This window comes from Vipera berus (genome assembly GCF_964194415.1).
Source record: "Vipera berus genome assembly, chromosome: 3".
NCBI classification, from domain to species: domain Eukaryota; kingdom Metazoa; phylum Chordata; class Lepidosauria; order Squamata; family Viperidae; genus Vipera; species Vipera berus.
The window spans coordinates 57,688,957-57,710,388 of NC_138204.1; the positions used below are offsets into that span (position 1 = coordinate 57,688,957).

A 21,432-nucleotide genomic window follows, 5' to 3' on the forward strand; every position below is an offset into this window, starting at 1 on the left:
AAAGAAAGAAAGAAAGAAAGAAAGAAAGAAAGAAAGAAGAAAGAGAAAGAAAGAAAGAAAGAAAGAAAGAAAGAAAGAAAGAAAGAGAAAGAAAGAAAGAAAGAAAGAAAGAAAGAAAGAAAGAAAGAAAGGGAAAGAGGTATCTTTTTAGTATTGCCTTCCCCTTCTCCCCCCCCCCCCCGCCCCCGGCAACATCATAGTTCAGTATTTCAAAGCAAACTAGTGCTTACCAGCAAGTTGTACAACTTCTGGTTCACTGAAAAGTTCATCTGAGCTGACATCTGTGAGACTGAATTCAGAGATGGAATCATCACTACTCAAGGAGGACAAGTCTTCATACAGTAATTCTTCATTCTTTTCTAGCAGACAAAACAATGAAAAGAGATCAGGGATCCAGCAGCAACTCATAACCACAAGCCCAATTTTCCAAAGGAATATGAAAAAATAAAAACTTATCAAAAAAAACAACAATAGTGCACCTTGTTCCATCTCGGCCATTTGTATTGGCTGCACACTGGAATTTGCAACATGAAGTATTAGGAAATGTTTTTATGTTGTACAAACATTAGTATTCAAAAAAGTCACATATATTTTTCACATTATATTAGAGAACTCTAGTTAAAAGATTATATTGAATTACCATTTGTAGACTGAGGGCCATTTTAAATTAGTAATAGATTTACTTATTTATTTATTTATTTATTATTATTTATTATTGGGACTTATACGCCGCCCTATCTCCCGAAGGACTCAGGGCGGCTAACAACAATAACGTACAATAAATACAGAAGTTAAAATAAAAATTAAAATTAAAGGCCCCTGTAGAATAAATAAAAATTAAAATTAAAATAAATTAGGTAAAAATTAAGAGTTAAAAATTAAAAACATAATTAAAATCCCTGTCAGTCCAGGTCAGCCAGGTGGAAAAGGAGTGTTTTGAGGCCGCAGCGAAAGGACTGGAGATCTGGGGCCATCCGAAGCTCAGGGGGGAGCTGGTTCCATAGGGCTGGCACTCCCACAGAGAAGGCTCTACCCCTGGGGGTCGCTAGCCGACATTGTCTAGCCGACGGTACCCTGAGGAGGCCTTCTCTGTGTAAGCGTACTGGGCGATGGGAAGTTGTTCCCGGCAGCAGATGGTCCTGCAAGTATCCTGGGCCTAAGCCATGTAGGACTTTAAAAAGGTAAGTACCAGCACCTTAAATCTCACCCGGAGGACAACCGGTAACCAATGCAGCTCACGCAGGAGGGGTGTAATATGGGAGTATCGGGTTGCTCCCATCACTACCCGCGCGGCCGCATTCTGCACCAGCTGAAGCCTCCAGGTGGTCTTCAAGGGTAGCCCCATGTAGAGAGCATTGCAGTAATCTATACGGGAGGTAATGAGTGCGTGGGTGACTGTACATAGGGCATCTCGGTCCAGAAAGGGGCGCAACTGGCGTACCAGGCGAACCTGGGCAAATGCCCCCCTAGCCACGACTCCAATATGATCTTCAAAACTGAGTCGTGAATCCAGGAGGACGCCTAGATTGCGTGCTCTATCAACGGGAGGTAATATCTCTCCTCCTATATACAAAGATGGAACCTCTTGGACTAAACGAGATGGCGGTATGTAAAGACACTCAGTCTTGGCTGGGTTGAGCCGGAGCCTGTTCTTTCCCATCCAAATCTGTACCGCTTCCAGGCAACGGGACATCACATCGAGGGCATCACTGGGTTGGTTCGGGGTGGAGATGAAAAGCTGGGTATCATCAGCATATTGATGATACCTCACCCCGAAGCCACGGATGATCTCTCCCAGTGGCCTCATATAGATGTTGAACAGGAGAGGCGAGAGTACCGACCCGAGGCACCCCACAGCTAAGGGGCCTAGGGGTTGACCTCTGCCCCCCTGCCAACACTGTCTGCGAATGGCCCGAGAGGTAGGAGGAGAACCACCGCAAAACGGTGCCTCCCACTCCCAACCCAAGACTACGCAGCAAGATACCGTGGTCGATGGTATCAAACGCTGCTGAGAGATCTAATAGGACCAGGACAGAGGAATAACACCTATCTCGGGCCCACCAGAGATCATTCACCAGCGCGACCAATGCCGTCTCCCTGCTATACCCCGGCCTGAAACCCGATTGGTACGGATCCAGATACTCAGTTTCCTCCAGGACCAAAGGAAGCTACCGTGCCACCACGCTCTCAACAACCTATATAAGCAGATAATTCTGGAAAACAGTCAAAATTAAATTATTTTCTGTCTTTAATTCACTGGGGACTAGGAAATTGCCCCATCCCTTGTCAGTCCCTCACTGACCAAAGAGAGATTACCATATCTATTCTCTAGCAACCACAACGCTACATCATAGTAATTGCAACTACAGATCTGCGTAATCAGAAAAATAGAAAAAAGAAATACACTACATCTGACAAAAGTATGAGGACTATTTCATTCTATTCTGCCTTAAAATTACTGTCAGGAGAACCCTTAGAGCTGTTTTATACTAGTTAGCACTTATCCATGTAAAACCCTAGCCCTCTTTGGAACCTGTATGTCATTAGCAAAATGAGTTAACTAGGGTGCTAACTAGTATAAAACAGGGAACAGGATGCTTGTACCAAAAGATTTGCATTGATTGCCAGCTGCTTACCAGGCACAATTTAAGCAGCTAACATTGATTTTTGAAGTTTTAAATGGCTTTGGACCTGATTCTCCCATTACAAATTAATCCCATTGTTTAGATCTATAATTTAGCTTAATTTTTAAATAAAATAGGAAAGGACCCTTGTAGAGAGGGCCTTTGCATATTTGTCTCCAATGTTCTGGTAACATTGAAGAAGGCTTCCTCCTGCATTATTTTCAGACTACTGAACAATCCTTAGAAGTTTCATTTTGCTCTCACTTTCTCCCTATTTAGAAAATCTACACTGGCACATCTCTTACACAGGCCATTGAATGGTTTTAGCATTAATTTTAATCTGTTTTAAATTTTTTATGCTTTTATTTTTCAAAACATTTGTCAATATAAGTACTTTCAAGATTAGAAAAGTAAGCTATATATCAAATAAATTAATAGTTAAGTGGAAAGCATGTTGTTTGTTGACTGGTAAGAGTTCAGGTTATGTTTAAGGTAAATCCCAAGTATTAGTGTCTAGCTTATGTCAGACCATTTCCTTGATTATATGATTTTTTTTACACAAGATCATGTGTATCTCTTCTAACCAGGTATAACCCTCATGTTAAGAGTACAGAGAAGAGCAACATAGATGATCAGGGGACTGGAGGCTAAAACATATAAAGAACAGTTGCTGGAATTGGGTATGTCTAGTTTAATGAAGAGAAGGATGAGAGGTGACATGATAGCAGTGTTCCAATATTTGAGGGGTTGCAACAAGGAAGACGGGCTCAACCTATTTTCCAGAGCACCTGAAGGCAGGAAAAGAGGCAACTAATGGAAACTAATCAAGGAGAGAAGCAACCTAGAACTAAGAAGAAAATTCCTGACAGTTAGAACAATTAACCAGTAGAATGACTTGCCTCCAGAAGTTGTGGGTGCTCCAACACTGAAAGCTTTAAAGAAGAGATTGGATAACGATTTGTCTGAAATGATACAGGGTTTCCTGCCTGAGCAGGGGGTTAGACTAGAAAACCTCCAAGGTCCCTTCCAACTCTCTTATTCTGCAATATTGTACAAACAAGCTCTTACCCAGATCAGTGCTATCCTCCTTGGGTTGCATAGTATACTTGTCTTCTAAGCTGAGACATTTCACCTGTTCTCTTAGATCAGTCACTGTAGATCTGATTAAAAAAAATAAAATCCATAGTAGTACTGGTTCCAAAGGAAGAAATACATGGAATCTGAGACAACCTTTAATTCAGGGCAGTTTTAAAGAATTCAAAGAGTTACAGTAGAAAAATATTAAAAAGTATTCTATTGTGCTTGTGGACAGAAACATAACCTATTTTGACAGATGCTGTTGTTAAAAGCAAAAGGCTCAAAATTGCAATAGGGAACAGAATAAAGGCAATTCATCTTACTAATCAATTTTCCCTGTATGCATCAAATTCATGGAGTGGTCAGGCACTTTTATTGGTAAAGTAATTATGTAAACAGCAGGCCTCCTGGTGGCAACTGCCTGCTATCCCTACATTTTCCCCCTTCATTACATTGTCTTCTGAATAACAGCAATATCTACCAGAATTTAACAACCATGTACTCACCAATCCTTCATGAAGCTCTAAACATGTTCTCTAAAGCAGAGTTCCCCAACCTTTCTGGCTTTGTGGACTGATGACAGGGGGAGAAGGATGTTTCCTTGCGTGGGTGTCCAGCAAGCGTGCACACAAACGCCGCTCCATTTGGATGAGCAGTGGGCAAGAGCCCACTGCTCACACAAATGGAGCGTGTGTGCACACGCTTACCCACTGCTCGCGTAAGTGGGGATGCGTGGGTGGACTCACCCGCCTTTCCATGGCCCACTTTCAACAGCTCATGGCCCACTAGTGGGCTGCGGCCCAGAGGTTGGGGACCCCTGCACTAAAGCATACAAAGCACAATATAGAATGGCTTACTTGACAACACTGAGCTCCTGTTGAGTGTTCTGAGTTTCATTCCTTGTTTTGTCAAAATCCTGAACCTGAGTTTTATGAGTGTTTATTAATTCTTCCAACATCTGGAAAGAACATAAAAGTGTAGTTGTAAATATAATTTTTCAAGATGAACAAGAATGAATTAAAAGGGTATTTTTTCTTATAGGTAGACAATTCCGTTTACTTATCTATACAATTAGGAAAAAATATATAAATATACAGAAAAGGAATTGGCAAATTTATATTCACATTCTTGTGGCCAACATTATGACTAAATTCCATCCTTAAGAGGAAGCTAAAAGGGCAACTGCCATGATATTACATTATGCTTATATAATTGGAAAAATACAATGTATTGATGGCTGCATATGCTCATTCCCAGCATAGCACTGTCTTGGTATAGTCTGTTTTCCTTATTCCACCCTATTTTTGCACACAGACATTCCTGATGATGCTAGAAGAAAAAAAACAAACTAGCAGCAGCTTTGTGTAGCCCCTCCTCCAAAATTATAGAAAACTATTTTTAGGAAGAAAGAATGCTTGGGCAAATGAGTCATGGATGGATGATTAATTTTTCCATTTAATTCTTAGAATTAGCTAGGGATTACACTGTGATCCTCAATAGTCACTTCCAATTTATTTATTTTTTTGTCTTCTATATATAAGCTTCATTAGACAAAGACTGAAATTCACTTTTTATCTGGGGGTAGCACTGTTAGCACTAAATCACTGAGCAATAGAGAGATTATAGTTGTACCTTACAGTACCGGTTTTGGATTCTCTTAATCTCATGAGTTGCAGAAACTTGATTGTATAGTTCATCTTCTTGGCAATCTAAAGCATAAAATATACAATTTTTGAGCTGCATATCTCTTTCCCTCTTCTTCAATAGGGCCACCAATAAGTGGTCCTTTGCTTGATGCAGAAGAAAGCTATGGGAACAGGAACCTTAAGCATTACTTGCCAAGTTTATGTTTCAGCTGTTCTATCTCTCTCTTGATGCACTCATATTCTTGCCATAGGATTTTTTTACTGGAATAAGAAGAAAAGTAGGAATATCAGCTACAAGACAAGGACTAGTTCTTTGAACTAACTACAAGCTCCCTTAGAAAATGAACTCTAGTTTTAAATTATTAACAGAATTTGAGAACTAGCAAATAGGCTCTCTGTAATTTTGATGTACCGAGAGATAGTAAATTACCCAGCTGCTTTTCATGGGCTAGAAATGTCTGGGACAGACAAGCTCACGCATTCCTAATTATAATAAGCCATCTCATTAATATTATTTATTACAAGCAAATCACTGTTAAAATCACCGTTCAGAAAGAAAAAAGTATTCTTTCTAATCCAACAGTTTCATGGTATATTCAAGCTTCTGAAAATGCTCTTAAAAGTTCTTAACGACATATAGGAATGCATGTTCATCCCAGTAAGCGTGTCTTCTAGATGATAGTAGAAAAGTATAGCTGTTGTTCCCTACCACAGTAGCCTGCCAAGTTATTTATGCTTGTTAATTCATATGGCTGACCTCTCCAACATATCTTGCATGACGCCAGGCCGGGAAAACAGATCGGGAGTACAATCCCCATCTGACTGATGAAGCACCTGTTGCTGAAGGCCGCGGAACTCACTCTTCATTCCTTTCATGCTGCATCCCAGCAATGACTCAAAGCCACCAGGCGAATTATGCTGTAGGCGATCCATTTCACCTGCATAAATAACCAGGATAGGAAAAATAAAATTAGCTCATGCCATGCATTCTAGCTGCTAGAACAGACAACAATACTTGGCTTTAGTGTCATTTACTAAGTGTTAAGTATTCCAGCGGAGATTGATTTATCCCCATTTCAATAACAAATTGTAAAAAAATCTCCAAAATCTACTTGTAAGAAAAACAAACAGGGTAGTAAAAATAAGGCATTTTTTTATAGCTTAGGATTTCAGTACCATTCTCCATAGCCACTGATTTTCACCACGGAATACATTATGCACTTATACATGTCTACAGGTTTCACTGTCACAAAATAAGTGGATTTACAAAAAGAAGGTATCCAAGGCATTTAATACTACAAACAGAAGCTTATATACTTCTCTTGCCAGTGAGGGCGTTCATATTCAGTACATGATCAGACAGAACTGAGAAAGACTACAGTACTATACTCAAACCATTATTATTTAAGACCCACTTTTGTTTTTATTTTACCGTTAACTGAAGTTTCTATGAAGTGTGGGATATAAAAGGAATAAATACTGATCATTCTGAATTTTGCTAAAACTCTCCCATTCAATATCATTCACCGCTTTTTAATTTCCATTATTTCTTCCAATAATGGGCTGAAATGATGCCAAACCCATCCTGTGTTTCTGAGTTCAGGGAATAGAAATTGAGGCATTTTTTTCATTTTTAATTATGGCAGGTTCTGGTATTTCAACAAAGGTACCATAAACTGTAAATGCTAAATTTATCAGGGCAGGGGAAGCAGAATCACTTCACAGGTTTTCTGGGATTAGAGAACCTGTTTGGAAAATTCAAAGGAATGTGTCAGCTTTGTTTTGATAACGCATGTTTATATCTGAAGATGGGAAAACTTTGAAGCCACTGAATTGTTAATTATTTACTTTATAGGCTCAAGTGAATTAGAACATGGTTATGTAGATAATGTCTTCCTACTAGAATCTGCTCCAATATCTGCTTCAAACCTTTTTTTTTTGGTATTTTCCCAAGAGATTAATTAAGTGTGGGTGGAATGTACCAAGACCACAGTTCTATAGCTAGCCTCTAATCTTAAAAGACTATCTTTGAATTGTGCTTTTTTAATATGATCAAATTAGAAATTTTGGGAAGAGGTGTATTAACATTTAATATAAATTTAATTTTAGTCCAGGATAGGCCAGGCCCTGCCCACTTTAGGGAGATCGGTCTCCAGCACACCCCTCAATTAACAAATGTGGCCTCACTTTAAAAAAGGCCACAAATCCCCATGCTAGGCTATGGAATTCAATTTTGTGAGAAACCCTCTTTTATCACATGCCTGAGGGCTTCCTCCTAGTTTGCAAGGCCTCTCTTCCGATAAATATTTTGCCTGCCAATTTTGCCAATGTTTTAAATTGCTATTTAAAAACTTGGTATTCAAGTTTTTAATCTTTAAACTAAGAGAGTGAACCTCTTTCGTGAACTGCTTAAAATCATTCTTAATCACCCTAAATATTTAAGTAGAAAAGGGAGTAAGATTTTTTTTAAAAATCACGCTCTTTTAATTTTCTGAAGACAAGTTTTGTCTCAAAGATAGACCTCACAGTTATGGGTGGGGAAAGGTTTTGGAAAAAAAAGAACTGCTAATCTTTCATACCTACTAGGTGATTGATACTCTGCTGCTGCTGCTCCTTCTCTTGTTTGAGCCGACATACTGCTTGGGTGAGTGACTCTATAATCTAAAAAAGGCAGAAAGGAGAACCAGAGCCATAGAATCAGTAAACATCTCCTAATTACATGTTCCGAAAACTTCCCAAAATGAATAAGGCTTGAAAAAGCACCTAAATTATTAGAATTTTGGTATTTATAATTTCCCTCCTCTGCAGCTCCTTTCCACTTTGAATTTAATTCTTCCTTTCTTGGCTACCATTCATGGGCTTTACCTCTATCCTCTTCTAAATATGGCCTCTTTGGTGAACTAAACTATGGGAATAATTGGACCAATCTGAACAATTGCCTGATTCATATATAACATTAAGACAGTTTTTATGTCAGGTGCAAACAACAAGACCCCTACGTTGTAAGGCATTTCAAACTAGCTACATTTACTTCTATGCCTATTCCATACGAAACTTCCCAGTCTGGTAGCTTTCACGTGGGAAAGACTAGATAAGGTTCAGGGCATTCAGGGAGGCAGGGGGTCAGACCTTGCCCTGCTGTGTTTACATGACAAATCCAAACTAATTTCCCGATTGGGATGGTTGCTCTCCAACATTTTCAAACGCATAATCTATTAATAAGCCATAATATTTTGGCCCAAGAGAATGTTAAGCTATGATAACTGGACTCACACATCGTACCCAAACAATGTGGATGCAAATTTACTTGGCTCAAAGGCTACATTCATATGAATGTCAACATATCCAAAATAGGTCACTATAACACTAAAAGAATCCAATTCCAGAGGAGGTAAACATTGTTATGCTGCAAAGAGGTGCTTTAATCTCTACAAAGCTTAAAGCTTCCATCTGAATCTTAAAATTTCCCCATCCACTCTTAAAAATGGGTTGGAGTTTTGACGCTGCCTACTCTAGAGGACTTCTGGATCCTATAAAAGTAGTAATAATACTAAACAGTAGTTTGGAGGCCAGAGCTATCCTTTTTGAGCACAATTACTCAACTGTTTTAAAGCATATGACACTTCATGTTTTGTTGAAGTGTTTTAATTGATTAATTTGAGATCACCAAGCTATAGACAATTTCACAACCTTAACAAAGAGAAAACAAAATCTGTATGCATCTACATATTTATGTCTGCCCCACAGAAAAGAACTATGTATTGATGCAGTATAAGTTACCTGGGCTTGTGAATGTAGTTGCTGGCTGATAGTTGAAAGCTCCTCATTGGCCATTCTACAGCACAAGTGAGTTCCACATGTGAAATGCAAGGGTGGTAGTCCAGTCTGTGGCTGAGTCAGAACAGTACTCTTAATATTTATTCTGCCCACTAACAAATCAGCTGCAGGGGTGGAAAATAATTAATTAGACTAAGCTTGCAAGCATGGAAGCAACAGTGTTATTTTATTTGTTCTAACTGCTAAATATAAATTCCAGTTACGGTACATTAATAATAAATAATTTTGTTCCTTTCATCTTCCTTTATTTTAACTACTCCATAAGCAGGCAACTGGATCTGTTGAGATATTGATCATTATCTCAACTGTATTGCGTAAAAGTCAGAATGTTTATATTTTCTTCTAAATTTTCTATTTCAGTCAGCTTTATGGTTCAAATTTAGACACAGAAATTGTTTTTTTAGTCCTCACTATCATTCTCTTTCAAAATTCATTTTAGCTTTTTAATGTTTCTCAGTTATTTTTTCTAAAAAAAACCTTTTTTATCTACTGAGAACAGTAAAATCTTTACTCAGGCCCTTTCTTCTGTCTTATCTTTCAGTTCTCTTGATGGTTATCCTTTTGTTATACAGGTGAAACTCGGAAAATTAGAATATCGTGCAAAAGTTCATTTATTTCTGTAATGCAACTTAAAAGGGGAAACTAATATATGAGATAGACTCATTACATGCAAAGCAAGATAGTTCAAGCCGTGATTTGTCATAATTATGATGATTATGGCTTACAGTTCATGAAAACCCCAAATCCACAATCTTGGTAAATTATAATATTTTGAAAAGGTGCAATATTCTAGGCTCAAAGTGTCCCACTCTAATCAGCTAATTAAGCCATAACACCTGCAAAAGGTTCCTGAGCCTTTAAATGGTCTCTCAGTCTGGTTCAGTAGGAATCCCAATCATGGGGAAGACTGCTGACCTGACAGTTGTGCAGAAAACCATTATTGACACCCTCCATAAGGAGGGAAAGCCTCAAAAGGTAATTGCAAAAGAAGTTGGATGTTCCCAAAGTGCTGTATCAAAGCACATTAACAGAAAGTTATGTGGAAGGGAAAAGTGTGGAAGAAAAAGGTGCACAAGCAGCAGGGATGACCGCAGCCTGGAGAGGATTGTCAGGAAAAGGCCATTCAAAAGTGTTGGGGACTTTCACAAGGAGTGGACTGAGGCTGGAGTCAGTGCATCAAGAGCCACCACACACAGACGGATCCTGGACATGGGTTTCAAATGTCGTATTCCTCTTGTCAAGCCGCTCCTGAACAACAAACAACGTCAGAAGCGTCTTCCCTGGGCTAAAGAAAAACAGACCTGGTCTGTTGCTCAGTGGTCCAAAGTCCTCTTTTCTGATGAGAGCAACTTTTACATCTCATTTGGAAACCAAGGACCCAGAGTCTGGAGGAAGAATGGAGAGGCACACACTGCAAGATGCTTGAAGTCCAGTATGAAGTTTCCACAGTCTGTGTTGATTTGGGGAGCCATGTCATCTGCTGGTGTTGGTCCACTGTGCTTCATTAAGTCCAGGGTCAATGCAGCTGTCTACCAGGAGATTTTGGAGCACTTCATGCTTCCTTCCGCAGACGAGCTTTATGGGGATGCTGACTTCATTTTCCAGCAGGACTTGGCACCTGCCCACATTGCCAAAAGCACCAAAACCTGGTTCAATGACCATGGGATTACTGTGCTTGATTGGCCAGCAAACTCGCCTGACCTGAACCCCATAGAGAATCTATGGGGCATTGCCAAGAGAAAGATGAGAGACATGAGACTGAACAATGCAGAAGAGCTGAAGGCCGCTATTGAAGCATCCTGGTCTTCCATAACACCTCAGCAGTGCCACAGGCTGATAGCTTCCATGCCACGCCGCATTGAGGCAGTAATTGCTGCAAAAGGGGCCCAAACCAAGTACTGAGTACATATGCATGCTTATACTTTTCAGAGGTCCGATATTGTTCTATGTACACTCCTTGTTTTATTGATTACATGTAATATTCTAATTTACTGAGATTGTTGATTTGGGATTTTCATGAGCTGTAAGCCATAATCATCACAATTATGACAAATCACGGCTTGAACTATCTTGCTTTGCATGTAATGAGTCTATCTCATATATTAGTTTCCCCTTTTAAGTTGCATTACTGAAATAAATGAACTTTTGCACGATATTCTAATTTTTCGAGTTTCACCTGTATATATTCAATTTATTATCTCCAGATTTAAGTCTCTCAAATCATCCCATTATTTGTATTTTTCCTTATTCATGTTGCAGCTTTCTCATGGCTGTTTAAACATGGAAGTATTTCCTTTTAAGTATTCAGTTGGTCTCTTTATCTCATCTAAAAAAAATGAAGATTTATATTTTTTCCTCATTCTTCCCCAAAACCCAGTATCCGTTTTATAGTTACTCTTCTCTACTTGTAGGTTAATTATTATTTCTTTCTTCTCTTTAATCGTGTCTGATTTTCAGAGACTGCCTAGACAAATTCTTTCAATTTTCTTGGCAAATTTTTTTCAGAAGTGGTTTGCCATTGTCTTCTTCCTATGGATGAGAGAAAGTAACTAGCCCAAGGCCACCCAACTGGCTTTGTGCATAAGGTGGGACTAGAACTCACAGTCTCCTATTTGTAATCTGATGCTTTAACCACTGTACCAAAATGGCTCCCTAAGGTTAATTATAGTAACTTTTAATTGATTATTCTTCACTAACTCCTTTCTAGCTAGCTCATTTCCTTTAGCCTCATGTTGTTTTGTTAAGATTGTGGGAGAAAAAAATTGTTTTGCCTTGGTTGGTTAGTAACCAATAACCTGAAAATTTGATTAAATTTCAGTTTTAGAAACAAAGCCTCAAATTAAAAAAGGAAGAAAAGCAAGATGGGGTAAATAGCACTGCCACTGATTAGATTTAGTAAACATTAAGAATTCTCTGTCTAAATCAAACCAAGTTCTGCCTCAAGGATAAAGAACCTATGTTTCCAGATGATGCTATACTGTACTTCAATACTCTCCTTACATAGCTGCCTATTCAACTTCTAACACACCAGTCCCTATAATGCTATTAAAGCAGGGCACCTAAATCATAGCCATCTTTTGTTTGCTTGAAAAATATATTTTCTTGAAGTATATCCTCGGAAGAAACATACCATTAAAATTCTAGCAGGAGTTTTTTTTCTCCCTTGCTGAAAACGTTTTGCAATGGAACAAATTATACAAATCTCTAAGAAGTATTCTGAAAATATACAGAACATGTCAATCACTTTTACCTTTGGAAGAGATGCTGTCTGTGTTTAGATGTTCCTGCAAAAGAGAAAGAAACAAGATGATTAGAAAGTTACCACATATTTCAAAACACAATTTGGAAACAATTATGAAACAAAAATGCAACTTCAAATTGGTATCAAATATGAGTAAGTTTTGTAAAACCGTTTGAACAGAAAGTATTAGATAGAATGTTTTCATTTATTATATCACTTTAATTGGCATGCAATTGGAGAAAATGTATTCAACATAACATAAGCAAAAATAACATTCACTTGTAACTTCAAATAAACATTCTTTCCTCATAAAAAGAATTCAAAATTGTTTCATAACCACTATCTCAATATATAAAATAATGCTGAATATATCAAATCAACATTAAATATAATTAAAATAGTTAATTCAAGCCTATAAATAAATGGTTTAACAGTAGGAAAATACACAATAGGACCGATCTGAATGAAATCAGTGTTTTATTTATTTAGCCACATCAGCCAGAAAGTCAATGAACAGCATTATTATATAACCATTTTTTTACTTCATTATACTTCCAAAATCTCAATGTGCTTTACGCTACATTCAATGTAAAATATGGAACACTACTAATGCAAGGCAAAGAAACATTACAACAATAGCAGTCTCAGGTCCACTGTCCATGTTCTTAAGGTTTTTAGAATAACCACTTTGCAAACAAGGTAGTCTCTTTGTACCTTAGGGGCCAGGTGTTTCATAATTCTAAAAGTCTGCGGAGTATTTTTTTTTCCTGGAGACTAGATGTAAGCTGATATAGGGGTGGTTGGTAAATCCCTAACTATATGAACATGTATAAGGGATGAAGATTTCTCTGAGATAACTCAGACCAAACTACACTATCAACTCCCCAGCACTTTTTCATACCACTGATGACAACTGCAATACTGCAAACATATGGAGGGCCGCATATTCCCCATCTCCCCAGGGGGAGAGCATTCTCGGTGGGTGCACCAATCCTTTGGAACCGCTTACCAGCTGAACTCCGGATGGCCCCCGACCTCCGCTCCTTCCGGCGTGATCTAAAAACTTATCTATTCGAACAAGCCGGCCTGGCCTGATGGATTTGGGTTTTAAAATTATTTAACTAATGTATTCTTATTTTAATGCCCTGTACACTGCCCTGAGTCCTTCAGGAGAAGGGCGGTATATAAATCAAATAAATAAATAAATAAAAATAAATAAATCTGTTCTACTCAACAAAGCCTGTAGCTTATGTTAAATCTTGATACATCTCTAGGAGTCTACATAATTAATTCAATACAAATCTAATGGGAACAAGTCAGAAAGAGGTATTCAACACTTTCCATTACCAATGTAAAGGTCAGTGTATTGTCCAAAATATTGTCATGTTGCTCTACTGTTTGAACTGAGCATTAAAATAGTGGTCTCTTTAGTCAATACTGAAATATTTAAATATGACCTCAATGCAGATGGCAGCATGTAGCTGAACAAGCAGGACGGGTGCTACCAAGTACTTGGATGGGAAACCTATCACAAAACATATGCTGTGGACTTTCCAGGCTAGTAGTTGAAAAAACACCCTAGAAGAAACAATTAAAAACAACTTATGTACTGTTTTTAACAAGCTGCACATATATGTCCCTACAAAGTCACCAGGAGTCAAGCCTCAATTAAACACTTTATCTTTTCCTTTATCCTTTCCCTTTTTATTTTGGCACTTATTATAACTTGTTCACTTGCCCGGTAGTTGCAAAAGCTTGGTGGTCAAAAGTTACAGTATTAAAGACAGTGGTTTGGGTTGGGTTTGTTTTTTTTTTGGAAACCATCAACATCTTTTCACTTACCAGAATACATCTCCTAAGGTGTTTTTGTATCTACATATTTAGGATATGTTTAGCATATGTGTGTGCATACAAACAGAATACTCAAGCACTAAATATTTTTCACCAACAGAGTAGAAAAACAATATATTGCTCTGCAGCTTAACTTGCCTTAATTTTGGCCATGTTGCTGTCTGTTTCAACCAATATAGAACTGAGTCGTGTGTCCCAATCCATGCTGTTGAGGAAAAAGATGCCTTTTAGAAATCCACTGGTTACCAGTTTGTAACCTTGGGAAAATCTTTGGCTAGAAAAAGAGTATCTGCAAAAGCAGTCAGAAAAAATGTTTATTTTTCCGCTGTTATCTTCACAAAAATATATCGTAGCACAAAAATAATGTCATCACAAAATGAGGACTTGAAACTGCAGGTCATTCTGTATAAAATCCGCTGCAAATTTTCTGCAAAGCAGCTGAAGCGTACCCAATATAGAAAATACCATTAAAAGAGTATAAACATATACTCTCCAGAATTTTTTTCAAGGTCCCAAAATAGATGGAGAATGGGAACTATGCAAAATATTTGTAATATGTGAGAAGTATCTCTTTAACGTTCAATGGATGAAAACAGTTTTAAAGTAATAATATTGGTGTACAAACTGAACAGCATAACCAAGTATTAAGAAAATGTTAGTATGTGGTGATGCATTTCAATAAAATGGACTGAAATACTACAGTGACATTTTCATGTTGGGAAAGGGACTCACAACATTCTTTAAATCATCAGACCCAGATTTTAAACTACATGCTTCAGAACAATCTTTTTTTTTTAATCAAAAGATAAAACCAGGTGGGTTCCTTTTCTAAGAGCGACTGGGTAATGCTACCTCTTTTTACCTGCAGGAAAAATTAAAAGTTGCTTATACTGGGGAACAAATTCTTTTCCTGAGTACTTTACACCACACGATAAAGACGTTTTTATGACAGGGAACAGCAGAACCCAACTTTCAGTAATACTAGTTGGTTGAGTTCACAGAACTACTTCTGGGACTGCCCTGTATTGGCGCCTTACCAGCAGGCTTGTGTGCAGAGGTTTATTCAATGAGTATTTTCCTGATAAGGTGCAACCACAGAAGAAGAAATCTTAATTTTCCAAACGTCAATTGGAAGGGGAGGGAAGAGAGCGAAGAGGAAATGGGAAAGATTGCCAAAAATTCCAGTTGTCTTCCGGGTGAGATTCAAGGTGTTAGTAATGACCTACAAAGCCCTACGTGGCATGGGTCAGGAATACCTTGGGGAGCACCTGCGGCCGGCGTCAACTTCCCTCCGCCCAGTACGCTCCCACAGAGAGGGCCTCCTCAGGGTGCCACCGGTCAAAGAATGCTGACTGGTGGCCCCCAGGGGGAGGGCCTTCTCTGTGGGCGCGCCGGATTTATGGAACCATCTTCCGGTCGAGCTCCGGATGGCGCCTGAACTCCGCTCCTTCCGGCGCGATCTTAAAACCTACCTTTTTGAACAAGCTGGCCTGGCCTGATGGGATGGGGTTGGGTTTTATAAATTGATCTTAACTTTTTAATCTGTATTAATTTATTACGGGCATTGCTGTTTAATTACTTTTTAATTTTTGTATCTTGTTTTTTATTATGTATTGCCCTGTTCACCGCCCTGAGTCCTTCGGGAGAAGGGCGGCATACAAATTAATTAATTAATTAAATAAATAAATAAAAAGGGAAAGAAAAAAAAACAAGGACTGCAGGAGATGCTTATTTCTCGGTTCCTCCCACATGATGGTCTGGAGAACCCCCTTACCTGGGGCTGGGAGACCAGACAGAGAGGACAAGTTGAGAGCATACAGGAAAGAAGCAGCCATCCTTTGTCTACCCCAGGGGTAGGCAACCTCGGCTCTTTTATGACTCATGGACTTCAACTCCCAGAATTCCTGAGTCAGCATAGCTGACTCAGGAATTCTGGGAGTTGAAGTCCATGAGTCATAAAAGAGCCGAGGTTGCCTACCCCTGGTCTACCCTTCCCGCCACCGTGTTGACTCCACCTGCTTTTCCCCTCTAAACCAATAGCGCCAGGGAAGAAGTGCGAAGCCCGCAGCCATTGTACCAGCAAGGAAATCTAAATGGATGACGAGCGATACGGTTTCCCCCCACCTCCTCCCTTCCTCCCGAATTCCTTCAAAGCCGGCCGCCTTTGAGGAAATTGCATCCGCCGACTCCCCATCCGAAACTACCCAATTAAGCCGCCTCTGGCCGAGTCAGTGACCCAGGCCAGCCCCGCTTCCGAAAGCCTTTGGGGAAGGCGCCTTCACCTTCGCTCACCCTCGGCTCTTGCAGCCAGCCGACGGAAGAAAAGCGGCGGTCGGGGGGGGGAGACTCGGAACCGGCTTCGGGAGACTTTTAGGCGACGACCCAAGCAGGAAGCAGCGGCCGCTCCGCTCCGCCGAAACTCAGGGCGATTCCGCAGACTGCAAAGAGCCCGAGGTTGGCAGATTCCGCCTTCCGCTACGCCGCGAAGGCTTCTGGACGGGAAAGTCCGGGCGTCCCGTTGATTTACTCTTGAGCTGGGATGTTACTGGCCAGGCCGCAATCGGGGACGTCCGGGGGATATAACCGAAGAAGCTTCTCGCCGTAGCTAGTCGCGGGATACTCGGAAGAAGGACATCGCCGGCAGTCGCCCTCCCACGCACCCTGGATCTTTGTACACCTCTGGCCGCGCCGGGCATGTGGGCGAGGGCCTTTCGTGCGTCGCGAAAACTACATTTCCCATAGGACCTAGCGGCCGAGCACCATGGAGTTACGTGTGGTCCACCTGGAGAGAAAGATCCGCGACCTCCTGGAAAATCTGGGTTTTGAGATTTATCCGTTTAAGGTACCGCGTGCATGTTAGCGGCAAGAGCGCTCAGTTAAGGAGGGAAATATATACATATATACATACACATATATATATATATACATATATATATATACATACACACGCACACACATATAATTGTTCTGTACTGTCAGGCAGAAAGGCGTAAGTTGTGGCTCACAAAATATGTATTAGTCGGAAAAGGTGATACCAGACTTCTGATTATTTTTTTTGCTTGTAGAGTAGACCAATTTTCTTCCCCCCCCCCCCCCGTAGATCAGTACAGCTCTCCAACTATAGTATTTAGAGAGTTTCCTTTCCTTGACGTAATGCAGTGCTTATAATATTAAGGAATAACCGTCGCTGTGTGGGTGTAAGAGAGAGAGGAAGGCGATTATTGATTTACTATTTTTGGGACTTTCCTACGCATTGGACGTATTTTAATTACACATGTGGGAATTCATACGTGATATAATTGACAATCTTTTAATATTCGTAGAAACAATGTATGAGGCCTCAGAACATTTTGCTGCAGCATAATTTTGCAGTTTTTAGGTGAGTTACAGGTAGTCCTCAAACTCCAACCACAAATGAGCCCAAAATTTCAATTACTAAGGGAGACAGTTAAGTCATTTTCCCCCATTTTATGACCTTTCTTGCCACAGTTGTTAAGTGAATCACTGCAGATGTTAAGTTAGTAACCCGGTTGTTAAGTAAATCTGGCTTCCAAAAGCATTTGGGGAAGGTGCTTTCAGAATAACTTTCTGAAGTACTATCAAACCTGTGGCATTAAGAGGAAGTACAATTGATAGGTATAAAATTAGAGATACGGCCAATAACAGCTTATATGGAAATGAATATCAAATAGCAAGTTAAACATTTATGCTGAGCAGGTAAATCGTTTCCATAGATGCAGGTCCCACCTGTAACCAATGGTGCAGTGGTTAGAATTCAGTATTGCAGGCTAACTCTGCCTACAGTCTGGAGTTCAATCCTGACAGGACTCAAGATTGACTCAGCCTTCCATCCTGCCGAGGTTACTAAAATCAGGGCCCAAATTATTGGGGGCAATATGCTGACATTGTAAACTGCCCAAGGAGTGTTGTAAAGCACTATGGAGCAGTATTATATGTCTAAGTGCTATTGCTATTGATTGAATAATCTGGGCAGTCAAAATAAAATTGTACATACAGTAATCTCGGCACAGTCAATTGCTGTTTCTAGTTGTTTCTTCTAACATTTGAAGAGCTGAAAGACTTAGAGATATTCCTATTTCTAATTTAAAAGGGAAGTATTTTATTTGCATTTTCTAACAAGTCAAATAGACATTTTTCCAATCAAGTTGATTATAAGCTACCAAATATGAGAAATTCTTCGCCAAATTATTTAGGGTATCCAACATGTCAGATAAATAAATTGTGTCAAATGCCATTTTTAAAATAGTGCAAACAATAGGAATGTGATGCCAGTTCTGCAGAATTTCTCTGTTTTAAAATCAGCAAAGCAACCCTATTATCTTGCCACAAAGTTGCCAGCCAGTGATCATATGAAGTAATTATATTATAGTTTGACTTAGCCAAACCAAAACAATAAATACCAGTGCAAATGGGACATAGAAATCCAAATGACTAGGCTTTATTCTATTAAAGTTCAGAACGTCAACTATACACACAGCCATAGTGTTCTATATAACAATGTTTTTTAAAAAAACATTTTTTAAAAGTAGTAGTGCTCCCTATAAACAGGTTTGAATTCTTTTACAGAAGCTGGCTTCTCACTGAATCAGGAGCTAGTCATAAAAATATGCAACACATTAACCCCTAGTTAACTGAACCAAGGGTTCCTGAATTAATACAGATGTCTCCACTTTTTGTAGATAATCATATATTTGATGATGCACATAGAGGCCTGGCATCTCTGAGTTCAGGTTCATCAAGGTAGCGTAAGGGAGGACTAGATTGCAATTAAAAGAAGCATACTACTCTTCTAAGAGCCAATGTTAATATTTTTATTGAATGGTACACTAGGAAAGGAATGGGCAATGCAAGCTTGAATATGGAATGAATAAAAGTCAAAGGTAACAAATCTGAATAAAGTCATACCTGGGCAGAAATAATTATTTTAGAGGCAAAAAAAAGGCAGAGGTAAAAAAAAGGCAGGTCCTTCCTGTACATATGATGGAGGAAGATTGTAGAAAGGAAAATACAAAATGGGCATATCATGGCATAGGTCCAAATGTAGATGCTAAACTATGATTGTATAAAAGTGGTGATTTGTCATTAAACAAGAGGACACTTAACACTCACCTTTTGTTCATTGTCAGCTCACAGTGTACTATATTGTGGTTTGTTAAATAAGACACAATAGCTAGATTCACATAACTCCCAAATCTGTGATTTGCAAACTTAATGTGACATGTTCAGTCAAAAATAAATAAATTATATTATGAATTAGTGCAATTTATAAACCCAACCTTGACTTCTTGCATCATTTGAATAATCTCTTACAAGTTTTCTTTATTCAAATGCAGGCTTACTCTCCTTGGTTTCTGGGGTGCACCAGTTCTTGCCTCAGCAGAATATATCTTTATGGTTTTTCTTTGGTACCAGATTTCATGCTCCATCACAGAAGTAGTAATAGGAATTAGCATCCTTTTTCTTATCTCAAGTGCTGAGCTGAGTCCTTGTAATATGAAGTCTTTTGAGCTTCCATTTAGAGTTCAAGACTTGCATACATTAGAACTATATGATGGTAGGTAGGACCCCATCAACTAACACAGACTGACAATGATCAATTGCTAAATCCAAGCTTTTCTTGAACAGTTTCAGAGATCAGTTTGTAGAACCAGCACCCATTAATAGGCTTGCCCTCCTTTTTTAATTGTAATTGTTTGTGGAGGACTTTGCAAATGTGCATTCATCTCTCCATTTCTTAAGTTAAAACAAAAAAGGAAACGGCTTCATTATGCCCTTTTCTCCTGATACTGTTCTCTTGAACTACATTGGAGGGATCAGCCTCCACCCACTCAGAAAATTTTGTTTTTTCTTACACGGCAGACAAGGAAAAGAAGATTGCTTCCCTAAGACCCAGTTACACAGTAGATGTTTATGTCATGGTTCCGATGAATAAGACAAATCAACAAGTGATTAATGTACAGTAGTGGGTAGTATAATCACAGAAAGGAACTTACCCCTTCACTCTAAGGAATTGTAATAATATCTGTGGGTAGTGTATTTATAATGTTCCATGTGTCCATCTGTGATCCTGGAAAGCAAAAACATACGTGTTTGGCTAGCAGTAGCACACTTTGCTTCAGCATGTTATGTGAATCATACTGCAGTGGTTACAAAATCAGAGTTTATGACAATGTGTTATACAAACACTTAGGCAAGTGAGGTTTAGTGAATAAACCACCGGCAGGGAAACTAAGGCTTGGCAAATGTGAATTATGCCATTCTACCCCCACTCTGGGAAACACTGCTAGCTACTTTGAGGGTTTACTCAAAAGTATAGCTTCCATTGATTGCAAGGCCTGGGGGAAAATGAGAAGGTTATCCAAAATAAAGCTTTCCTAAGCTACCTGTATAGTAGTTTTCTCCTTATAACTTCAGCTGAAAAATCCTGTCCAAATGTTTGTGGAATCCTAACACAAGGAATCTATGGTAGAACATGGTTTCTGGGGGGAAAAAGGATTAGCAATCTGCGCTATTCTCTTGGTCATAATGTTTGTACAAGATCTTCCATTTTGAGCAATGTTTTCATGATAATAATTTACTTGCCCAGTTGCATGGCATTAAATTCTAAGATAGTACCATAGCATAGGCTTGGATGAACAAAACTTGTCAGACTAAAATGTCATTAGTATTTTGCAGCTAAGTCATGCAAATAGCATATGACTTTTTTCTAAGGCTGAGGTTGTTTTAAGCATGTGAAACAAAAGGAAAGGGAATAAAACTCTATTCAGCTGAGTAAGGGGGCTTCATGGCAAAAGTTTATGTGATGGTATGGTTGGATTAAAATTAGCCCAAATTTTATATGCTGGCAGTGCAGACACAGGAAGAAGGAATGAGCAAGTCATTATGACCAATGTACCACCCCCAGGGTCACTTGAACACAGTTCTGGTGCTTGGCAGCTGGCTTGCATTTATGACTAGTTGCAGCATCCTGTTGTCACATGATCATGATTTGCAACCTTTTTTGCCAACTTCCAGCAAAAAATACCCACTGAAGAAGTGGAGTCACTTGATTCTGTGATTTGCTCAATGACTGTGATTTGCTTAAGAACTGTTGTTAAAATTGTTACAACATCAGGTCCAACTTGACTTACAACCA

General features: G+C 39.1%; 2 protein-coding genes across 4 annotated transcripts in view; one reads left to right on the plus strand and one right to left on the minus strand.

The window, feature by feature from the left end:
- Positions 1–16,951, minus strand: part of LOC308666087 (uncharacterized protein) — an 18,767-nt gene extending 1,816 nt beyond the window's left edge. Inside the window, exons 1-11 of one of the 3 annotated variants that reach the window (XM_081324600.1) lie at positions 16,559–16,951; positions 14,415–14,481; positions 12,435–12,468; positions 9,128–9,288; positions 7,927–8,008; positions 6,105–6,285; positions 5,541–5,608; positions 5,334–5,410; positions 4,559–4,659; positions 3,693–3,784; positions 231–359 (exon numbers count right to left, since the gene is read on the minus strand). In XM_081324600.1, the coding sequence (XP_081180726.1) occupies positions 231–359; positions 3,693–3,784; positions 4,559–4,659; positions 5,334–5,410; positions 5,541–5,608; positions 6,105–6,285; positions 7,927–8,008; positions 9,128–9,288; positions 12,435–12,468; positions 14,415–14,480 (991 nt within the window). In that variant the 5' untranslated portion in view covers position 14,481; positions 16,559–16,951. The remainder of the gene's footprint in view (positions 1–230; positions 360–3,692; positions 3,785–4,558; positions 4,660–5,333; positions 5,411–5,540; positions 5,609–6,104; positions 6,286–7,926; positions 8,009–9,127; positions 9,289–12,434; positions 12,469–14,414; positions 14,482–16,558) is intronic. The other 2 variants (XM_081324599.1, XM_081324601.1) reach the window with 2 other exon arrangements.
- MMACHC (metabolism of cobalamin associated C) overlaps positions 16,888–21,432 on the plus strand; it is an 18,373-nt gene continuing 13,828 nt past the window's right edge. Inside the window, exon 1 of the mRNA XM_081324603.1 lies at positions 16,888–17,118. Within this exon, the coding sequence (XP_081180729.1) occupies positions 17,038–17,118 (81 nt within the window). The 5' untranslated portion in view covers positions 16,888–17,037. The remainder of the gene's footprint in view (positions 17,119–21,432) is intronic.